Below are 22,237 nucleotides of genomic sequence, written 5' to 3'. Positions count from 1 at the left end.
CTTCAGGCCATTTCACATGCCAAGTATGTCATAACAGAAAACCAGCACTTTGGTACTAAATTGCAACTGAAATTATGTGCAAAGTCTGTTCCTCAGAAACACAAGTCATTCACCCAAGTGAAATTCTGATTTGCTAGCTGCACCCTGGCAACGTAATGTATTCACAAGGCCTAAGGATAGACATGAATTGAGGCTTCTGGAAAAGGATGTATTTGTTCCTTGCTCAGCTTACTAGCTCTCTAGCCCCCATCTGCAAATCTCTTAGATATTCTGTAAAATGGCAGATTACTATGCTTTAACTCTCTTGCCAGGGCTGCAGGGCAGGACTGTTGAAGATTTACCTGAGCTAAATGAAGTTTTCTGTTTGAATGGAGCAGCGAGTTGTTTGGTTTTAGTTTTCTGAGATTGGCTTTTGCACCTTAAGTATTTCACTTTAAAACTGTGCTATGGTAGGTGCTGGCTTCCCATTATTACACACCTACAAAAAAGTTTCAACCACAGAAGTTACAGGCAAATCAGTTTGAAGATTTTTGCTTTCTGAGCTAAAGTTACTACAGGAAGGCACAGCATAGTGCATAACACTGTGTGCTGGGCTACACAAATATGTATTAAACCATTGGCACTACCATGAAGAATGGACAGAGTGGGACTACAAAGCATGCATTAGCTATAAACTACAAACACAAATGAATAAACGCTTTTGTAGACTGATTCTCGCCTACCATTACAGGGTTCAGATCTAAAATGAGATGGATTCTAGGTGTCTAAGGGATGGACCAAAGAATCTGAAATTGGTGCCAGTGGGGCCTCCATGGTAGGGAGTGATTGTGAATACATTATTTTGACTAGTACAGACAAAACCTGTGTATAACTGAGGAAGACATGGCACTACAATCAAACATCACTGATCCTTATCCTGCCCCCTTCAACTTAATTCCATAATCAGCACTTACATCACTGGGAGGTTGAAAATATTACCCAGGCCTCTTCGTCAGCATTACAGTATCTCAAACGAGTCCATGCCTGTAAGAATCTGCTTTCTTCAAAACAAACTTTCGCCCTGTCCCATAGTTAGCATGGCTTATGTCAGCAAACTGCCAGCAAAATTCTGGAATTTAGAAATAGCTTAAGCTCAGCCCATTTCTGCCTTCAAATCAGTGGGTTTTAGTTATCTGCGATTCCTTAAAGTACTATCATTCAGCATCCAGCTGGCATCCATTTGACTACAGTTGCTGCTGGGGGGGTGGGCGGGAACCAACCACCCTCATTGCTGAGCCTAGGCCTGTAAATTCAGCAGAAGGAAACTATTGCGCGCCATCTCGTGGCCCGGAGCAGCTATTTCCCAAGAACAAATCTTGGAGCTCCGAATTACGACAGGGAGGTCTAACGTTGGACCGGACTGATTTAAAAGATGGCTGTCAGGGGCGCAGAAACAGCCCACTATATGACCCCACCAAAGCTCTGAAACGTTCACCGTTAACGCTTTGCCCACGCTCCTGCCTTAACCTTGCAGCTTGGGCAGCTGCTTCCTGGAGCAGCAGCAGAACCTCCAGCTACAAAATGCACCTCTTCAGCGTGTGCTCACGTTTTTTTGAGCAGAGCTGTAAATACGGCCCCACACTCACAACACACACACGTACCCCTGAACACCACTTCCCCCAGAGCAGCCTTTGGTGGAGCAGGAAATTACCTTATTCCTTTTACAGTATGTCACACACATGTTAATCATTCTTAATTATATGCAAGGCTGGGGATGTTCATGGTACATCTGCCTTCTTGTCTGCTGTCAGTGCTTGTTAAAGAACTTCATGTGTCAATATTTTAAATAAACCGAATATGCCTATTTGTAACTGTTCATTAACAGCTGAATACATGAACTCATGGAAACAAAATCTTATCTTAGTCCACATCTCTCTACACTCTCTTTTTTTTTTGGCAAAAAAATAAGTAAAAGACCCTTGCCAGAAGTGAATAAGGTACAGTCTCATTAAATCTAGTTGAGGGAATTAAAAACAGGGACATAGTACAATAATATGACTTTAAGGTACTTGCTTCTCTTTTAAGTGGTAAATTTTCGACTTTTCAATGTTTATGACTTTTTAGCAGGGAGGTTACAGCTTAGAATCTGCATCACCACTTCACTGCCAAATTTGAAGTCATGTTATTTTCAGTAGAATTGCTGATGGCTACACTTAAACACTGCCTTACTTCCACCACACTCATACCTATCAAAAAGCTAGAGCTATAAAGTCAGCAAGGGACTTTGAAGTTGTATGCTTCCGTTAGCTATTTCAGAGTAAGCAACTTATTTTGTCTGCTACTACAGACAACGGCACAACACCTAAGAAAGCTTGCAGTTTTCTGTTGGAAAGCATAGAAACATGACAACTAATTTCAGATGTTACTCCAAAGGACACTGTGCCATACTGCAAGAACAAAAAGCTACCCAAGTATTCTAGTTTAAGGCATTTGATTACAATCAGCCATTGCTCTGTATTTGCTATGTAACAAAATTTCTATTTCTACTGTTCTTGGGTGATAAAAGGAAAACAATAATGAGGATTCTAGTTGTGGAAGCATGTAAGGAAGTTACAGGAGAGACCTGTGAAGCTTTATGCAGCTCAGTACTAACATACTTTCTCTGTATATAGCAAAGAAAAGAGGGAACATCCTTCTTCTCATGTCAAGGTTTAGTTCTGGGGTATATGACACCAGAGTTACAGAGGTAAATAAAAATACATTCTGAGAAATGGTGGGCCCCCTACTTAATGAGGCAGAGGGATTTCACACTCCAAGCAGCTGAGAAAAGAAACTGCTCATAGTGGGAAAAAAAAAAAGTATTTGGAGTCTGGCTTTGACATAGGCTTTTGACAGAACAGATGATCAGGAAATGTGCAGTAGTGGGGCAGAAGAAAAACAAATACTTAAGTGATAAAGAGGAGCCTAGACAAGAGGTATTAGGATAAAGCTTCCCCTTGAGCTAATTCTTTGAGACATTATGACCAGCAGTGATCAGGCACAACTACACTGCCAAAAGGGATTACACAGCTGTTGAGACAGCCTTCAGCTCCAGCCTGCTGATGATATGGTTAAAGTTTGCACATGCTTGTAGAAACACATTTAAATGAAATTGCAGTAGTACAAAAGGACTGGAGCAGTACAGAAGAGTCTTCCACAACCGTACCTGATACCAGAAATGAATGCTATCACCTGGAGTACAGCACACACAGCAATTTATACAAGTGTATAATCTACAGTTAATCTACCATTTTCAACCTAAACATCAATTTTAAAAGTCAAGTATGACTCATATGCAGGCAGATTTCATGACTCATTGCTGCAACAGATCTAATCGCTGGTGCTAATCCTGCCTGGCATTAAGAAGTCTGGCATTCCCTCTTGGATCCATTCCTCTGGAGGGGAGCCCTTTCACGGATCTGTGCTAGAGAGAGCTGAGCTAAAAACAGTTAAATGAGAATTTAAGCATTGAACAAATAAATGTGTTATTTGGTCACACAAAGGATAAAATTCCAGGAATTTATTGCTGTATGTATGCTTAAATCCATTAATTTGTCTTACAGTAGTCATGAAGTGCCAAATTGTGTGCTACATTTAACATTTCCTGCATTCTCTTCCAAATGCCATTTTACAGTGGGCGTATGAAACAACGCAGCAGCAGTCACAAAACATGGCTTGAGCATCTCTCAAGAGCTTAAAAATAAAGATTTGTGTACAAGCTGAATAACGAGATGTCAGTTAACAGGTCACTCAGCAACTTTAATAGAAATATTTTTAGGTGGAAGTTTTGCAGTGTTCAAATTTACAACTCAGACTAAACATTCTCATCCCCACTGTAGTAACAAGATACTTGCAAAGAACAAGAACTATGGTACGTAAATGTCACACGCAAGAACCGCTTCATTTCTATCAGAAGCAAAAATTGCTAATTATAAGCAAGGACAGGCCTAGCAGGCTAAGGCTGTCAGCCTATATTAAAAACATATACCTCCGAGTTTGGCAGTGGAATTCTATTTACCATCTTGACTTTTTTTTGGTTACATACAAGTACTCTTCCTCACCTCCCAACACACACACTTTATAAACCCCCTTTTATTTTTATTATACCTCCATATTATTTACAGGACTCCTAAAGATTAAGTACAAACTAGTATGAAATTAATGACAGCTTGCTCTTCAAATATGTATCCCATGGCTAAATAAATACCAAGCCAATCCAACAGAGTGATCTGGAGTTATGATTCAGAAGCTTGTGTATCTGTGACTCCAGATGTTTTCTCATTAGCTATAGAGGATTCACTTGATCTGTCAACAACAGTTGTCTTAGAAGTTGGGGTAGGGCTATCCAAGGTGAGCATAGAGGTCTGTTCCACATTTACTGTAATGCCAGGGTTGACGGAAAAGCTTCCAGCTTGAGTAATGGAGGGAAGCAAATCTGTAGGCACTGTAGATGCCTCTGTGACCAAAGGAAGCAAAGGAACACATTTGGGTGGCATTGATAGAGGTGTTATTCCCATTAGATTCAGAGGCGGCAAGGAGGGAAGGGATGGCAAACCTAAGAATTGGAAAAGAAAAAAAAAAAAAGAAAAAAGGCAGTGAGCTGCTGCATACCACAGACAGATCTGGAGAGATTCTCTTTTTGCTTCAAATTTTTACCTTCTGTAATCTCATATTTACTCTTGGAGAGGAAGAAGCTTTTTGAACTTAGTAGGAGCATGATATACATGCAGCACTGATTCAGCAGGCTAGTTTCAAGCCTGATACTTTTCAAGTTTCAGAACTGAAGAATCAGAATAAACTCAAGTTTGCTTCTACCTCCTCAGAGGACTAGATATGTAATGCATTAATACTGATGATTAGATTTTTCTGGCATTCACTGAAACTGCCAGAAACAAGAAGTTAACAAGAACCTTATTCCACATAAGCTTCCAGTTTCTTTTTGCTTGCTCAATGTCCACCTTCAGCAGTTTTGTTTTATTCAAAACTATAAATCTAGTATCAGTTTGTACTTTTGGCATTCAGTCAGGGTGCTTCGATCTCCTCATCTAGCGTACAAGGAAACACCTCATAGTTTCTTCTGCCCATAAAACTATATACTTTCATTCTCAGCACAATCTCTTTTGAGATCATAAATCAGGTAATAGAAGATCAAACAACTAAATACAGACTCAGGTTTAGAATTAGTTTACCTAAAGACATATTCCTTGTCTACCTAATCTGGGTACTACCATCAACTCCCATCTCAGACAAACATTCAATTTATCCTCTTCCAGATGAGAATGAGAATGTCAAGGAGAGACCCACTATCTGCAGCGTTTCAGTCTGCAGCAGCACATACCAGGCTGTATGATTTCTGGAACAATGTGTGGTGCAGGTAAATTAAGTTTGGACAGATCAGTCAGGTTGGGAAGTCCTGCTGGTAACGGCATTAGACCTAAGAGAAGAGTGGAAAAGTTACAGCTAAAAACTTAAAATTGTTTTTTTCTAACTGTTTCTGAGATATTAGTGATGACAAAGTTATTTTATATTGCTTTACATCTTGATTATAAATCTTTACATATAAGAATGCAAATTCACCCAAGTTTCAGCTTTTCAGTTGCACAGTCAAAACAGATACCCATTGCAGGAAGTCCGGACTAGTAAATACATGATCACAACCTTTCAGATTTTTGAGGAAAGCAGAATCTTATTTCAAGGAAATTAATAGGTTTGCATTCCAAGTTCAGCTTTTAACAAAAGTAGTTATTTCACCACAGCACTATACCAGAAGCCCTTCATTCCTAATTTGAATGGCAGAAGATAATAGGACAAAGTACATAGTATTTCTGATCTCTAATATTGATTACTCTATTATTAATCTTTTCTACTTAGTTCATAACTAGAGTTAAACAAAAAAATATATAGAGAAGGCATGACAAAGTAACTTTCAGTCAGGAAGGACTGAAAATAGAAGAGAAACATATGATGAACACAACACGTGCTCTTCCATCATTGTGTTTGCTATGGAACATCTTGCCACTCCTGAATTTTCTGTCTTAGAAGACCTGTGTTTCTGGGATAAGGGCTCTATTCCTACTTTGTGCTTAGCTCAGGGAAGGCTATTTCTGAAATAAACTGTTGATACTACAGTAATAAGACAGAGAGGAGAAAAGTCTTAAAGCAAGGCCACTGCACAAAGATTTTGATTAAAAAACAGTCATCTTTACCTACCTGTGAATTCATTAGCCACAAAGGCTGACATAATCTGACTCAAAGAGCTTTCAGCTCAGCTACAAGCAACTTGGGTTTGAACTCTTTTTAAAATCTGAAAAAAGCTGAACTTCACACAAATTCACGCAAATTTTAAACCTCTTGTATATTTATTACCTACAATTTCACTAGTATGACCATGAAAATTGGAAGAAATATTCTAATAGCTTTCAAAAAAGCAATAGTAGTATTCAGAGAACAAAGTGAATGGAAAATTCGTATGTGCAGATTTTGGGAAAGGGGAAGAACATTAACAGAAACTGAACTTCTTAGTAGTTTGCTGTTTCCTCTAAGCAGTACAAGATTAGAGTTCTGTGCCCTGGTTTGCATGCACTTAGCTCTACTATATATTTTTAATACATTAGAAAGCATACCAGCAAGCATTACTTAAAACTTTTGGAAACATCTTTATCTACTTGTCACATAACAGTAGAAACAAAATACAACAACTCTGGCTCTGCTCCTCCCAGCTTCTTGTACACCTGCACACAGGCAGGACATGGGGAGCTGGAAAGTCCTGGATCTCTTAGCAAAAACTAAAGCCATCAGTGTATTATCAACATTCTTCTCGTACGAAATCCCATACTGGATCCAAAGCACAGCACTATTCTAGCTACTAAGAAGAAAAACTCTGTCCCAGCCAAAACTAGGACACCAACTTAAGTTGTCTGTGTTACAGACATGCTGTGCACATACTCTAAGGGGGTGTGTGTGTGCGTAAAGATTCTTAACATTGTAGAGGTTGTATGGAGATCTTCAATTCTTGTTTCAGAAGTGTTTTAAGGAATTTAACCTACTCACCTGGTAATGTAGTTGCTGGGTTAACTGGTGGCACAGAGGTAAGGGACTGACTGACTTGTGGTGGTAATAATGGAACTGTTGGAACACCTGGTGCAGTATACAGGAAAAGAACATTAATTTTAAGCATACAACACTTCAGCTCTCTTCCTCAAGGAGTACAAATATTTTTTTACTATTGGCCTTAACATTAAAATGTTGATGAAGAAAAACAGTATTCTAAATAATACGCATTGTATTTCTCATAGAAGTTGTTTGCAATTATTTTGTGAGCAAGCAGGGCACAGTTACACTACTCTAGCCTTTGCTGTTGAGAAAAGTTTGGGGAAAATGTTATTCTCTTCTGCCTTCTACTAAATTGCTAGAAAACCTGTGAATGCAAAGAAGTCAGAAACCCCATGCATTTCAGAAGTCAATTACTTCCATACTAACCTGTGCTGAGAACGTTACTGACAGTAGTTGAGGGTGAACTAATAGAAAGTCCTGAAAGACCCTGCTCGAGACCAGCTGACCCAGGGGGTAATGTGGCTGAGGGATTAACTGATGACAACTGAACCTTATGGAAAGGAAAAAAAAAGAAAGTTCTATCATTAGGGTTTGTTTCCACAAGAACCAATAGAAGCAGAAAAGCAATATAACATCATAATTCATTTTTACCAAGCCAAAGAAGCAACTACAACTTACCTCTGTGAAGCCATCTTTGAGGGGACTGAGAGATGCACTAGGCAACTGGCCCGGGAGAGAAATTTTTTTTCCCTCTTCAAATGGACGTGTAGGTATCCTATGCAAATATCCATAACCAATGCCACATCCTAGGCTTTTAAAATATGAACATTTAGAAGTCAGTGAAGTGACTTTACAACTACAGACTCCATAGCAAGCAATGCATGAAGTTTCAACATAAATTCTGTACAACTATCCCCTCCCCACCAAAACGTTGCCTCATTTTCTATGACAAAATAATCAATATGAGAGAACCGAAGGAAATTCTGTAGCTTTTAGCAATAAACATTTAGCACAAGGTAAGTTTCATTGTTATTTAAACAAAGCAGCTGTATCAGGTATACAGCTTGAAATTCAACTCTCAGTTGTTACTTGTAGTCCTCTGTTCTGGCTACCGTGCACTATTTTAAGAATATTCTACAGTCTAAGTACTATTTGAAGCCTAATGCAGAAAGCAACCATTTTTGCACTAGCTAATTCACTGCCTAAATACATCCCTGCCCCCATTAGTAACTAAATCTAATGCCAAGTAAATATATAATTTATTACAGCAGAAATGCCTTTGATATAATGATGCTCTTCCTATGTCTTTGCAGAAAGCTTAAGCAGCTTTTAGGCTAGTGCTGTAAGAAAGTCATCCTGTCCCCCTGTAACATATGGTCTCCTTACCTGCCTTCTCCACCCCAGGCAGAATTTGGAGTAATCACCACTTCTCGACAATTATCTGTATCTGTGTTGTACACATAAAGCTTTAATGGCTTTGCTTCATGCGTTTCAATAAGAGAAAAGAGATCTTCAGACTGCAAAAGAATAAAAACAAACAAAATTTCTTGTCCTTATTTTATCATTTGGCATTAGAATGATCATCCTCCTCGTCCTAACTTTCTGTAACAGAACCTGCTGCATGTTGCAGTTGTTGCAGTGCTGCTGTTTTATCACAAGGCTGACTTTAAAGTGTGCTTTGCTAGTACAACTCAGAAGAAGTGGCAAAATCTAGATTTCAAATCTTCTATTTGAAATATTAATATTAGAGTACAAAAAAAGTTTCTGACTTCACTAAGATATTTAAGAGCAGTTTTTATTTCCAGAATTGCATTTAAGCACAAAGAAGAGGCACCATGCCAGGGCTTCTTCCTCTTTGCATTAACTTACTTCCATTACCACTGAACAAACAGAACAGGATGTTTCAAACTGCCGAACAGAACTGAGGATGTTTCAAACTGCCCTGGTACAATTTTTTTTGTTTTTTAAATCCAAATCTTATTTTTATATACTTACCTCATTCATGACAGTATCTGCTCCAATGATATAGTCACTATGAGGTCTAAGTCCAGCTAATGCAGCAGGAGAATTTGGTTCCACTTCCTAGTTTTAAGATGGAAAGTTACAAAACACTACATAACTGTCAGGGTGTAACAGAAATTAGATATGCACTGCACACAAGCTTTGAGTCAGATAAACAGGTCAAGTTTTCAATACAGTTAGTAGAACAGTCACTGAACTAGTGAAACGGTGGATAAATTACAATCTCTTTTGATACCTTACAATACTCAGAGCTCCTTGTAACAAAACCATGGATTTAAATACAAGATTTGATAACATACTCATAGACATACAGGTCTAGTTCAAAAGTCTTTCCAAACCCAAAACCGATCAAGAAAAAACAGACCAACTTGATCTCATAGCTTATGTACCCCCTTGCAACTTACTTTTCAGTAAAAAGATAAAAAGTTTAATAGTAAGCAACAGTAAGATAAATACTTGGAAGTCCATACATACCAAAACGTGCCATACATTTTCATTGGCCCCATCAAAGCTGCAGAAACGAATGCTCACACCCAGCAGGCCCTGTCCACCCCACATGTTGCTGGGTGTCACTGATGTTTCTCTCAGTTCCAGTGTTTTGCTACTGTACACTAGCATTTTTACAGGTTTTTCAACATTTGCTTTCAACAGGTCCTTGAGAGTGTCATTGTCTTTATTCTGTGAATGTTCAAACAAGAGCTTGGATTAGTGTTTAGAACAGCAAGCATCCAGTTCTATAGCACCACTTTTGTATTTCAAAGGTCCTATAAACACTGCGCATTATCAGAACATGTATCTACAGCTACTTTGTAACAAGCTCCCAGTCCCTTCACAATTCTAGAATACATCCCCAGCGAAACCTGGGATTTCACAGTAACAGGTCATGCTTTCCAAACATGAAAGCACTTTAATTAAACCTGTGATACAATGAGCCTTGAAGCTTTTCAGAGGCTTTCTTGAATCCTGCAGTACTGCTGGAAAACCTTCCCCACAGCTGTTCTTTTCCACTGTTATGATGGTTTGCTGTCTCACTACAGCTCTGCTAGAAAATTTTCTCCCATGATTCCTGCCCAGCTAACAGCTCTGACAACAGCTCTTTCAAACAACCTGTATTGACTGAAATGAGTTTGCAAGTTCTCATACAAGTTACAGTCAGAACTAGGGGGGCAGTAACACAAGCAGCTAGAGGTGCATCAGGAGGTAGTACTATTTTCTGCTGGCACACATTTCTGCAGACAGCATGTCTGTCTGCATCCTTATTCTCCAGCTAAATTTTTGATAGAATTGGAACTACAGGGTGAAGGAAATTAATTTCTGATGCAGTTAGGCTTTCTCATTTTAAACTAAGGAGAAATATTTTACATATATTTAAATAAAACAAATGCATTGGCTTACCTATATAAATAAGATTCTCAACACATTGTTCACATTCAGTTATAAAATAGCAATACACTTACCAATCTTGAACCATTGATGGACACAATGAAATCAAAGAATGGCTCCAATCCAGCTCTATATCCTGGTGAGTTTTCTTGTACCTAACAAAGTTAAACAAGAATTCAGCAAAAGGGTACCAATGCTGACTCAGATTAGGAATGATATTTCTACTCATACTAACTGCAGTTCCAGAAGCAACTGCTGTTTGTATGTATGATTTTTAAATGTTAAAATATAATCTTTTTGACAAAAAAAATCCCTCCCTTAAAAAAAAAAAGAGAGGAACAGTTAAAAAGAATCAGTAATTTATAAATTATTGAGGAATGACACAACAGTAGCCACTCCCTGGGAGAAGCACTGCTTAACAGTTGCAGCAGATAAACTGCAGATATTTGTTTCAATAAAGGAGATTATGGTCAAAGATCAAAAAAATTCTGAATTCTGAAAAAGCTGGTTAAAAAGCAGTATCTTTCCATGTAAGTACCAACATTGGACCTTGCTTTTCATCTTACACTTACAAGAGGAAAAAGAGAGTCACATCTACATAAGTAGAAGGGTTGTTATCTCATGATTAAACATCATCTATTGACATTCTTGACTCAGAGAGGGCCAACAAGCTGCAAGAAAAAGGACACATGCAATTTTGCAGCTATGGCAGCTCAAATAATTCAACCACTCCACTAGGACACGGCCTAAGTATTAGATACACATTGCTCCCAGAAGCTTAAAGTATGCTTTTAATTCCAAATGGAGTAACTGAAAGACATTTTGCCAGTGTTGTTTTTTACTATTACATGCACTGCTGACAGACAAAAGTAATTCCAATATGGCTATCAGATTTTTCCTACAGCCTTTGTAGTAAAGACTATCTTTATTTGCAAACTGATTCATTTTACCCTCTGGCTTTTTCTTTTATGTGCTACATTAATCTTTCAAAAAGATCTAAAAACTGTTACCCTTTACAGTGTGGTTTCTTATTATGTGTTATTCTGACAGAACTGGTATAAATCTGTCTAATTCTGCAGGAACTGAGTTTTCTTCAGATGACTCATCTAGAACAAAATATTCCAATATGGAAAAAAAAGTGCTTGATTACTATTAAAACAGTCCTCTTAGAGTCTATTTATCTCTGCCCAACACAGAATCAGAGCATGGAAAAACTCAAATTATTTGTGGGTAGCTTTCTGTAATGGATGCCAGAAGCTTAGAACATCAGTGTCACCTAACCTAAACATTCATTAAAGAAAAAATAATCTGGAATCAGTAGTTCCAGAGTCACATCAGACACTCTGATTGCTGTCCAATATTTGTAAAGCAGCAAAAAAGTATGAAACCAGCTTTATCCCAAAGTAATAAAAAAATTACTGAGGCAGCAATAACATCCCCAAACATTTATAATTTCTAACTAGAACATGAAGTGTGTCTGCAGAAGTGTCTTCAAGATGCCTACATGCTCCTTGGAAATAATTTCCTACAACAAGAGGTATAGATATTCTCCCTCTCTGCCAAATATTAACTGTATGGAACTACAGCTCTCAATCACCAAAGTAACTTGCAGTCCTGCTAACTAGATCCAAACTACTGCCTCCATATTCCTTAAACTGTTGGTTCAAGATGCCTCTCACCAAGAATAACTAGAGATCAGATAGCAAGCTGTGCACCAGGTAACAGGGTAAAAGTACAAGCTAAGCTCCATGTAGCAGACGCTCTGCATAGAAACTCTCAGACACATTGTGGATGTTGCTTTGACATTTGTGGGCTGTCCCTAGAGCTCATTTTTAACTTTAGATATGAAAACTTTCAGTAATGTATAGCTACCTCAGAATAGCCTCCACAAACAGAAATTATAGCTTATGAGAAGAGCCACAGAGACTAAAATCACTATATGAATTCTTTTTCTTAAATGTAGAAAGCATTTACTTACTAAGTTGGGTACTCAAGACCTTCCTGCCAAAGAAAGGCCAAACAGTTTCATGAAAGCAGAATTAAAGAACTCTTGTTTCATATGAACATGTTCCATAATTGCATTCTCAGGCTTGAAGATTTCCCTGTAATGAAGTAATGCAAAACATACTCTCCTCTGACACAGTTTTTCTAGTAGCAAATGTAGGATGAGCTTGTGCTGTTTGTTGCTTTTCCCTCTAGTTTAGGCAGATGATATGAAAACACTTTAATAGCTTATCTCTCATTCCACCACATATTGCACATGACACATGAGAACTTAAATTTTGTGGTTTTAATGAGCCTGACAAAGGCTTTATACCAAAATGAAATCAACAGATGGTTTCAGAAGTTATTGGGGAAACAAGAATTTTAAACTTAATCACTAAAAAAAAAATAAAAATCAGTAAATCCAGCAAACTGATACATTTATTCAGATAACATATCAGATTGTTAGGACTGGATGTCATGGCCTTGAAACGATGAAAAGCCGGACTTCATTCAGACAGTAGGACAGCTGCAAAAGCAGTCCAGACACAGTCTGTTCTTTATTCACAGGTTTTCCTCCATTTCCAAATTAACTTCCTAAAAAAACCTAAACCACCAAACCCCTACACTCTGACACAATATCCCTTCCCCACAATCTCCAATAGATTATATCCTCAACACTGTGAATCAAGTGACCAGTATTCAATAAGGTAAACTTAAAATGAGAGGGAGAAACTACAATAAATGAAAAGTTATGTATGTTCAGCATCCATCAATGTCAAGCTCACTGACATCAGGATGTAGAGATTTGATATTCTAAGTAAATTATTTATAATCTGCCCCAAACTGATGAAGGAACTGCAAGAATTTCCAAGTTCAAATGACTAGTTTGCAGAAAATATCGTCAGGTGTTGAACACCTTCCCCCAAATCCATCACAATCCTGAACGTCTTTGCATGGTTTGTTTCTAAGTAGGCATGTAAAAACTATCCAGAAGCCCTATCTAAAAGAAATCAAGCTCTTACAGTTGCATCAATCATACACACACCTCGGAAGCATGTAGCTGCATCCCTTCTGTCATCACATTTCCTCATCCTGCCCCACAGAGGTTCAGTCACAGTTTCCCGTTTCCCTAGCTTGTTTGGGCCCAACATCACTGATGGAAAAACATCTTTATGCCTGGCAGTCCCAGAAATGCAAACAGAAGTTCTGAGTTCATTCCACGTGAAACACCTCCTCCTTAAAGAAGCTAAATGTTCTGCCCTGCACAATAATCACACTGACCCCATATAGTTTTCGTGTCACACCACCTCATTTTCAGCCAGCTACCTGCACAATTCATCACCATCACACAGTGCCAAATGCACAATACAGATCTCTGCTCAAAGCTCTGTGGTCATGGTTCACTCCCAAGAACTACAGCAACAGAGGATAAGCAGGAACCATAGAAAACGCAAGGGCACAAAAAGCTTTTTATTAATGATGGAAACAAAGATTCCATGTATACATACATAAACTCTAGGCCTCCTGAGCAATCTGGCTTCATGCAGCTTTGCTGTATGCCCCAAGTAGGTATTCGGTATCTTGCCTTTATAATTGAATAAGGACTGAGAAATAATCAAGTAATACCATTCACAACAGATGCCACAACAGGCAAGATACCAGCCACAGCAGCTTGGGAAGCCTAATTCTCTCAAAACCAGGTAATATTTCAGACATATAAGTTATAAGACTTCTGTGGGTAAATGCCATGACTTTCTAACAGAGAAAAACAATGGAACAGACTACCCAGAGAAGCTGTGGAACTGGAGCTTTTAAGAGCAAGCAGAGAAAACCTCTATCAAGAATGCTGAATGTCAGAAGGCAGAAAAGGGCTGTATGACTTTTTCAGCCTCGTACAATGCTGCAGAACTTCAGTTTCTCAGCAAGATAACAGCAGGGATGCTGAACACGCAGACCACACTAATTATTTCACTTTTAATTCACTGTCAAGAATTAAAGAGGGAAAATGTTTCAAGGACAGGACACCAGTTCTAATCTGTATTACTTAAAACACTTATTTTTTGGTAAATATATAAAATTTATCTTTGCTGAAAACCTCTCCCAACACTATCACTCTATGCCTACACCTTATATCTTGTACATTACACATTATAAAAAGGCTGCTCAGCAACACAACAGTTACAAATTTAAGCCCCAAGCAAGCAGTGCTACAGTAAATGGAATTAGGCATGCAAACCCTAATTTTCAGAGGCAGAAGGCAGCTCTCACCCCGTCTAAACATCAGATAACTTACACTAGTGTCCACTTAAACTTTCAGAAGCTTAGCTTCAAGCACTAAATACACAACTTTCAAGAAGCAGAAGCTCTGAAGCTTTTTTCCCCACATAAGAAATGCTTACTAATATTTACTTTATGAACAACAAAATGCTGGAAGTTTTTCTGCAGTTCTCTCACCCACTCTGTAATTGGTAATAAAATTTTATTATTTATCATGTATAAGCAATTCCTGTTAGGTCTGACAATCTTATTTCTGTCAGCTATTCTAAACACATTACACTGTATAACCATATTGAATTTCCTTATGAAACATCCAGTTTTCAAGAGAAAAAGCTTTATAACTTTTTTATAAGAAAATAAGATTCCCTATATGTAGAATTAAATTTTATTTTAGCACAGAGAATTTAAAATTTTTAAACAGGCTTTTAAAATGTGAGCCTTCCTTAAAAAACAAGTCATCTCTTTATGTCAACACGTTTGTATCTCTATTACAACAAACTGAAGCACTCAAGTAAAAAAGTTATAAATTAAACTTTGGGCACTGCTGTTCAGTATCTTTTAGGGAGAACGGCACATAACACAGTAGCATACAAATCTCTTTCAAATAAAAGAGACTTGCTACCAGTTTTGTAGGGAGGCAGCAAGTGCAGTCTGAAAGTCTCACTGTAAAAAACCTGTGACTTGCAACAGTCTCAGTTTGCTCATCCCTCTGGCAACTTGTACTTGGCTCCTACAGTCATTCTGAACAACATTAACTCATTTGTTTCATGGTCTTTTAACAAATATTTTTCATTTATCTACACTACCTAAGCAAATTCTTCCAGTAACTGAAAATATATTCTGACATTTGTCTAGTTTTCCAACAAATGAAGCCTTAAAAATGACCACTATATACTATTGGCAGAAATTGGCATTATCAAAGAAATCTGACCTTATCTGAATTAGACCTGCAACACTGAAAGACTACTGCCGTTTTCCTGTTAGCATTCTCATTTATCGGATTAAGATACTGAGCTCAGAAAGAAAATCTACTTGAGAATAAATCAGAAGAAAACAGCAGTATTGCTTGACCCCAAGTTCTACCAGAGTTCTTACTCTGTCCATGCAGACAGAGCATTTGTGCTCCTCTAACAGTGTGAGCCAAAGACACCCGTCTGTAACAAACTTAGTACAGAATACCAACTGGAAAATTAAGCTTGGAAAAACTATAAAAGAAAATTCTAGTCACTTGTATGCCACACATATCAATGTAAACATTCCAAATTATAACTGTGAAACCAGATTTTTCTCTATTCTGAACCTACACTCCCAACTACATATAAGCATAAGCCGAATTCCTATTAGACTGGGGTCATGATGCCATTTAAGATGCCTGTCCACAAAAAAAATAATAAATTGCTCATTGTTGTGGCATCTAAAGATAGCAGCATGAACATAAGGCAGTGAAAAATTGAGACATCAGTCTGTTTAAGACAACAGGCAGGTCCTTTCCTGCATTTAATGTCAATACAGATGTAGTCTTACAAAACAACTTTTTTAACGTGCACCTATCAACTACATTTACAAAGACTGGCAACCAAACGCTGCCACTTCAAGTCACAGCAAAAACATTACAACCAAAAGGTGCCAGATTCAAGCAAGATCACAAGAAAAAATAAGTAGATTATACTTCATAAGAGAGAGATATCTCAGTTTACTAACATGAGTTAGTCAAACAGTATGAACGGATGAATCCGACACAACTGATATTCTAACTGCAGAGTACTTACTGATTTTACAACCCTCAAACGTAAAAAGCATATGATATTTACACTACAATATGCTCAAAAAATAAAAAAAAAAGGTCTGCCACTTTTACCAAACTCCAAAAATGTTTTTTGTAGGGGAAAGGAAAAGACAAAATGGGCTGTTACAGATTAGAAACACTGGATTGTTATATATTAGTAACATTAAAAGAGAGAAATTACTTTAGCCTATATGTAAATTTTAACAGATTTTTGGATTTGATCAAAACATCAACGTTTGCTTCTCAAAAACATTACAGCAGCATTTTTAAACATCTGATAAACGATCTCTGTTCTTTTTTCACCACGGTATTCTACATGTAGTTGTAGTTCGCCGCTAGCAAGCTGGACCAAGTAAGGAAGTACTAATTCATATGAGCCTAGGTCTGGTGCTTTTGCACATGTGCAAAATGTGGGGCTTGCTCTAGACAAAGAGCTGACCTGAGAAGGTCCGATGCCAAGAAAAAAATAGCCCAGCTCGGTGCCTACAGTAAGGGTACGCAAGCTACGGTGGCAAAGCGCTGTGGCATGGACGAGGCTATTAGTAACTCCGGTAAAGTTACTCTGTCACCCACTGCATCAGATTCAAGGACACAACTCAGGCACCGTCCTGCTCGCTGAACGGGAAACACAGGCTACAGAAAGGACTTCCAAAAGGCTGCTGACAAGACCTTTAATGCAGTCTACCATTGTATTTTGTTGCACACAAAACCAAAATTCTGGCCACAGCATGAACAAAAACTACATAACGATAAAACATAGCATCACTACGAATGCGGCTCTGGCAGGTGCGACGCTTGTCATTTAAATACCTCGATCTAACACCCCGGAAACTACTGTCGAGGGATGAAGCTGCTACAGTTTGGATCACGGTGCAATGATCAAGATAAAGCCTGACGGGTTACCAGGCACCTAAAGAGCTGCAGCTGTTAAACTACAGCTTGAACGCGGGCAAGCTGGTGTGCTAACAGCATTTCCAGAGAGGCAGCCTTACCCTCCCCAGAAAGCAGCGTCACCCACCACGCACCGTCCCTCCCGGCCTGTTTACAACCGAAGCGCAGACGGCGCAACCGGACGGCACAGCCGGTGTCACCGGGATCCCTCCAGCCAGGGAGAGGCCGCTTGAGCCGGGACAGGGCGCGGGCAGCGGCAGCGCGGAGCCGAGCCCTGCTGGCGGGGCGCCCGGAGAGCCCCGCACGGCGCGGCAGCCCGCCTCCCCGCTCCTCCGGCAAAGGGAGCCGGCAGCGCCGACCCGGCCGCGGGCGTCGCCGCTGCCACGAGGGCGGCCCGGCCGCGGGTGCGGTGAGCCCCAGCCGCCGCCGCTGCTGCCCAAGCGCCTCCCCGCTGAGCGGCCTGGGGAGCCCCTCGCGCCGCTGGAGCGCAGACCCGCGGAGGGAGAGGCCGCTGGGCCCAAGGGCCGCCGCCGGCCTAACGGCCACCGGGGCGCACGCCCGCCTCCCCGCCGCCCTTACCCGCAGGACGTGGTAGCCCTCGGTGCCCCCGCCGGGGATCTCGACGCTCTGCGAGGCGCCCATGGCTGGGGGCGGGCGGCGGCGGCGCTGTTCCCCGCACAAAGCCCCGCGAGCCGGGGACGTGGCACTCGCTCCCTCCCTCCCCCCTTCCGCCCGGCTCGGGAGGGGCGGGCCAAGGCCGCGCGCGGGGCATGCCGGGAGGCCGCGCCGCAGCGCCCCCCGCCGGGCGCCGCCGGGAGGAGGCGGAGGCCGTACGGTGGCCGCCCTGGGCCAGACCTCGCCGGCTCGGCTCCCGGGGGCGGGGCGGTACGGTGGCCGCGAGGGACCACGGGCCTCCCGCCCGTCTCTGGCGCGGCGGCGCCCCCTGGCGGCTGAGAGCGGCGCTGCCAGGCGCGGGGAGGGGGCGCGTCTCCGCCCGCCCGGGCTCCCGGGCCGGGAATCGGCGGCGGTGCCGGACAGGAAGAGTGAAGTAACGTTTGTTGGTATTAATTATATTCACCATGTATAGCAAACGGTGCACAGGACATAAACAGGGCAGGCTGGGGCGGGTCATACCTTCCGCTCCTTCTCTGATCCTCCAGCGCTCTGTGGAGCTCACGGCAAAACTGGAATGCCGGCGGGCGCTGGACTCTTGTCCCCGGGACAGGGCTGCTCGGTGCTCCGAAGGGCGGCAGCAGCGCCGGGATTGCCGGCGGCCCCTGAAATCCTCTGGATTGCAAATCTCTGAAACCCTCTGGGTTGAAATCCTCTAGCTGGAGTCGAGGTGAGGGGATTAACGGTCGGTACAGAACAGCTCGGGTGAGAAATGCTGCCCACGAGCGGCACTTCGGATCAACCTGTTTCCGGGCATGCATCCCCTCGCAGACATCGACAAGCTAACGGGATGGATTCCCATTGCAGGTGCGTGCTGTTCGTGACATACAGCAGACAGAGACCTGCTCTCCGGCTTGTTTCTGCGGTGAGAGCTGCTAGCGGGTGAAACGCAACACACGGCCAACGCCAAAATCCAGCCCCGAGCCAACCTGATGCCGCAGCATAGCTGAAGAAGGTGGATAGTGGTGTGTCAGGGACCGTTATAAATACAAGGTTTAGACAATCTCTCTCTGGAAGAAGACAATCTTCTTCATCTGGAAGGCCAGATGAAGCTTTTGCACAGCCTGCCCACACAAACCAGTGCCTCCTGGTTCTGGCACTACTGATCTCCAGAGAAGTGACCTCTTGAAGGAGTGCTGCCTCACTGGCCATTTTCAGTAATGCAGAAACAGTATTTGTTGGTGAACTGGAACACGGTGTTAAAGATCTTCAGTTGAGCACAGAGAGGAAATTCAGGTTAGTTTACCTCACTTCTTTTGGACTCATTTCCCTCTGTGTTATCATAGCGGTTTACTGGTTAGTATCAAAAGCCTCTCTGCACTGTGCTTAGGATTTACCCCAGAGCTATACGCAGATGAACAACCTCCTTCCCACCCTCGGCCACCTCGCTCTTCCCAGGTGTTTCCACCAGAGCAGACAGCCAGTGTTTCTCCAGGCACTCTCATCAGGCATGGCCAGTCCTGGATTGTGTCTGCATGTCAGTTCAGGTGTGCTTACATCCCCATGCAGTGTCTCTCCTCATCGTTACAAGAAGAAATCAACTGTAGGATATCCAGAGGCAGCAATACAAAGCAAGAAGGCAAAGTGAATAATACATAAATAAACTATTACAAGAATTTCTGTGGTCTTAATACAGTAAGAGAACATTTGTTACAGTGAGCTGATAAAGTAAAAGTCACACAAACAAGGCTAAAAACTATACCAGCTTAAGCAAATCTTATGCTTCCATGCACGTGCCATTTAGATTCAGGAGGAAAATCCCAGCCATATTAATTACTTTCTTGTTATTAGAAATTCATGATAGACTGCAGGATAACACAGTGCGATACAAGGAGAGCAGCTGTGGTTCACCACTCTATCCAAAGCTTCCTAAAGGATCCATAGCACCACTCTATCCAAAGCTTCCTAAAGGATCCATAGCTGGTGCCAACTACCATCCACAGTCATTCTTTTGCTCTCTTCTGGGAGACTGGCTCCTGCATGACACCTCTCCTTATGCTGCTAGGTAGAGGTGATCCATTTTGTGGATTGCTCATAGGTTTTATGTGCCCATGAGACAGATGCTAGCCAGATGTTGTCCTCCTGGCTGACAGGTTCTGTAATGCCAGCCCCTCCTTTGTTGAAAAAAGCTTCATTTGATGAAGGTTTCTCTAGAGTATATTCTGTTGCATTATCTTGCTTTGGACTGGAAGACCCTTGAATTACTATTGCTGTGTAAAAAAATCCCCAAACCCACAACTCAAGCAACACTGCAATGGATTACTTCTCTCCCTAGCCAAAGCCCCATAAATTCCAGAGCATTTTTAGACCACACAGTAAATTTCAGTGACAATCCTGTTTCCCCAGAGATTATGAACAGGTGAGTGGCTCTGGAGCTGATAAACATTTCATTAATGGCAGGCATTTCCTACTCAGAGTTTATGTTGGGTCAGATGTAATAACTGTTCATGTGCTTCATTGAAGACACTAAATCCTCACTTCAGCATGTTGTGTACCTCATCCTTAAAAAGTTCTCTCTCAGCAGTTTACTATAATGTGAGTACTACATCACAGTGAAACACACTGTAAAATACCCCTTTAGATGCCCTTTCCCGTGTCATTAAATATTGTAAAGAAAAGGTCTAAACTTTGATTTCTTTGTGAAAAAAGGTGCCTGTCATCCCAAACTCAAGATTTCTGTCCACCAACACCAGAAAGAGTAACATTGTTTTGCCATTGAAAAGTTGACATTTTGATGAATATGTGCTTGAAAATCCTGATGTGACTACTAGTCTTTCACACCTATCTGGCCTCTACACACATAAACAGTATTAAAGCTGGGACAAATTGCACAGTGCTGATTTTACGAGCCTAACTTCTAATTATCCATTTCCAAATAAGTGGCAAAGCCAAAAGCACCGTGTACAAAGTAGAAGGTGAAGAAAGCCCATGACACTGGCAGGAACGCTTCTATGGATGAATTCTGCTCCCGTGACCACTATGAGGGGTGTAAGGGACTAAAGAGAAGGTAGAAGCACCCTGGCAATTTTTAGCAGCTATTGCATCCGGCTGTTTGTGAAAGGGAATACAACTTACATCTGACTGTGGTTGCAAGAGTAAAACGTTATCAAAGGAGGAACGCTCTTCATGTTTCCTAAAGGTGCTAGTGGGGAAACAAGGTGACAGAGATTTTGCAACTCCATGAGTCTGTTCAGACATTACATCCTCTGAGAGCCTGTCAGTATCATCGCATCAGTAGTCGGTTTGTCTTACTCTCACAGAACCAAAGAAATTCTACTTCCCTCTTCCTCAGGAGATCTGTAAATGTTTCATGCCTGCATGTGGTAAGCCCAGAAATGGGCAGCCGTATTTTGTTCTTAATCATTCAAGTCAATCCTTTCAGAGAATTATGAACCTGGACCCTCTATGGAGACATAAACTACATCCATTGCTGCAAGACCTGAGATGCTTTTTTAAGGAACATTTGCCTTACCACAGTATCTCAGCTTTCCATCGAAATGCTGTCACTCTTTTTGGGCTGGTTCCACTTCAGTGAAGAAAGATGTTCTCTGCAGACATCCATTGATTCCCATTAAGGGCTGAGCTAAACCACCAGATTTATCTGAGGAAATATCTTTGAACTTGGTTCAATGTTCTATGGCAAAAGGCTAGTCTGTAAAGAAAAAGAAACACTTAGAACCCTCTTAGGTGAAAAAGACACAAAACTTGCCTGGGAAATGGGAAATAGGATTGCCTGAAAGTATCACTTAAGACCTAATGACAACAAACTCCATTTGCAGATATTAACTAACAAATATAGAGTACCTGTTCCTTTCTGTGTGTATCTCAGCAGCTGCATTTCAAATGTAATTAAAGTTAATGAGCTGTGCTTTGTGGTAGAATCATGAAAACTTAATTGGCATAATTAGTTGTGAGATAGAAAGTGCATCTTCCTGGATAACAACATGTCATCATTTGATAAGTATAATAATAAATTTAATAAATAAATCGAGGCCTTTCTAAAATGTTAATAAAATAATGAAGTAGAAGGCATACATGTGCAAATGATGAGTTCTTAGTTTGGAGACTGCATACAATTGTCTAAGACGGATGGGGAAGTGGCCTTCTTGAAACTGTCAGCTACGGCTGTTGGCTAAAATCCAGTTTGCA

At 40.9% G+C, this 22,237-nt stretch overlaps 1 protein-coding gene across 1 annotated transcript; it reads right to left on the bottom strand.

Moving 5' to 3' along the window:
* Positions 1–3,523: 3,523 nt before the first annotated feature.
* GORASP2 (golgi reassembly stacking protein 2) lies at positions 3,524–18,176 on the bottom strand. Its single transcript, XM_074911362.1, has 10 exons — positions 17,996–18,176; positions 10,551–10,631; positions 9,568–9,771; positions 9,067–9,153; positions 8,458–8,588; positions 7,750–7,882; positions 7,498–7,621; positions 7,069–7,155; positions 5,357–5,452; positions 3,524–4,573 (listed from the first exon to the last, which is right to left on the bottom strand). Exons 1-10 carry the CDS (start codon positions 18,056–18,058, stop codon positions 4,254–4,256), a joined length of 1,326 nt encoding a protein of 441 aa, XP_074767463.1. The 5' UTR covers positions 18,059–18,176; the 3' UTR covers positions 3,524–4,253.
* Between the last annotated feature and the right edge of the window lie 4,061 nt (positions 18,177–22,237).

Source organism: Athene noctua, chromosome 7 (assembly GCF_965140245.1).
Source record: "Athene noctua chromosome 7, bAthNoc1.hap1.1, whole genome shotgun sequence".
Taxonomy (NCBI): domain Eukaryota; kingdom Metazoa; phylum Chordata; class Aves; order Strigiformes; family Strigidae; genus Athene; species Athene noctua.
Note: the sequence above shows the minus strand (reverse complement) of the source record. Positions and strands in the feature narration are given on the sequence as shown.

Bases quoted from the DNA above. Each gene is read 5' to 3' on its own strand.
- GORASP2 (XM_074911362.1), bottom strand. From the start codon at position 18,058: ATGGGCGCCTCGCAGAGCGTCGAGATCCCCGGCGGGGGCACCGAGGGC. The intron at 7,883-8,457 runs GTAAGGAGACCA...ATATTTTAAAAG, and splicing joins GCCTGGGGTGGAGAAGGCAG to CCTAGGATGTGGCATTGGTT. The intron at 7,622-7,749 runs GTAAGTTGTAGT...CCTTTCCATAAG, and splicing joins TCAAAGATGGCTTCACAGAG to GTTCAGTTGTCATCAGTTAA.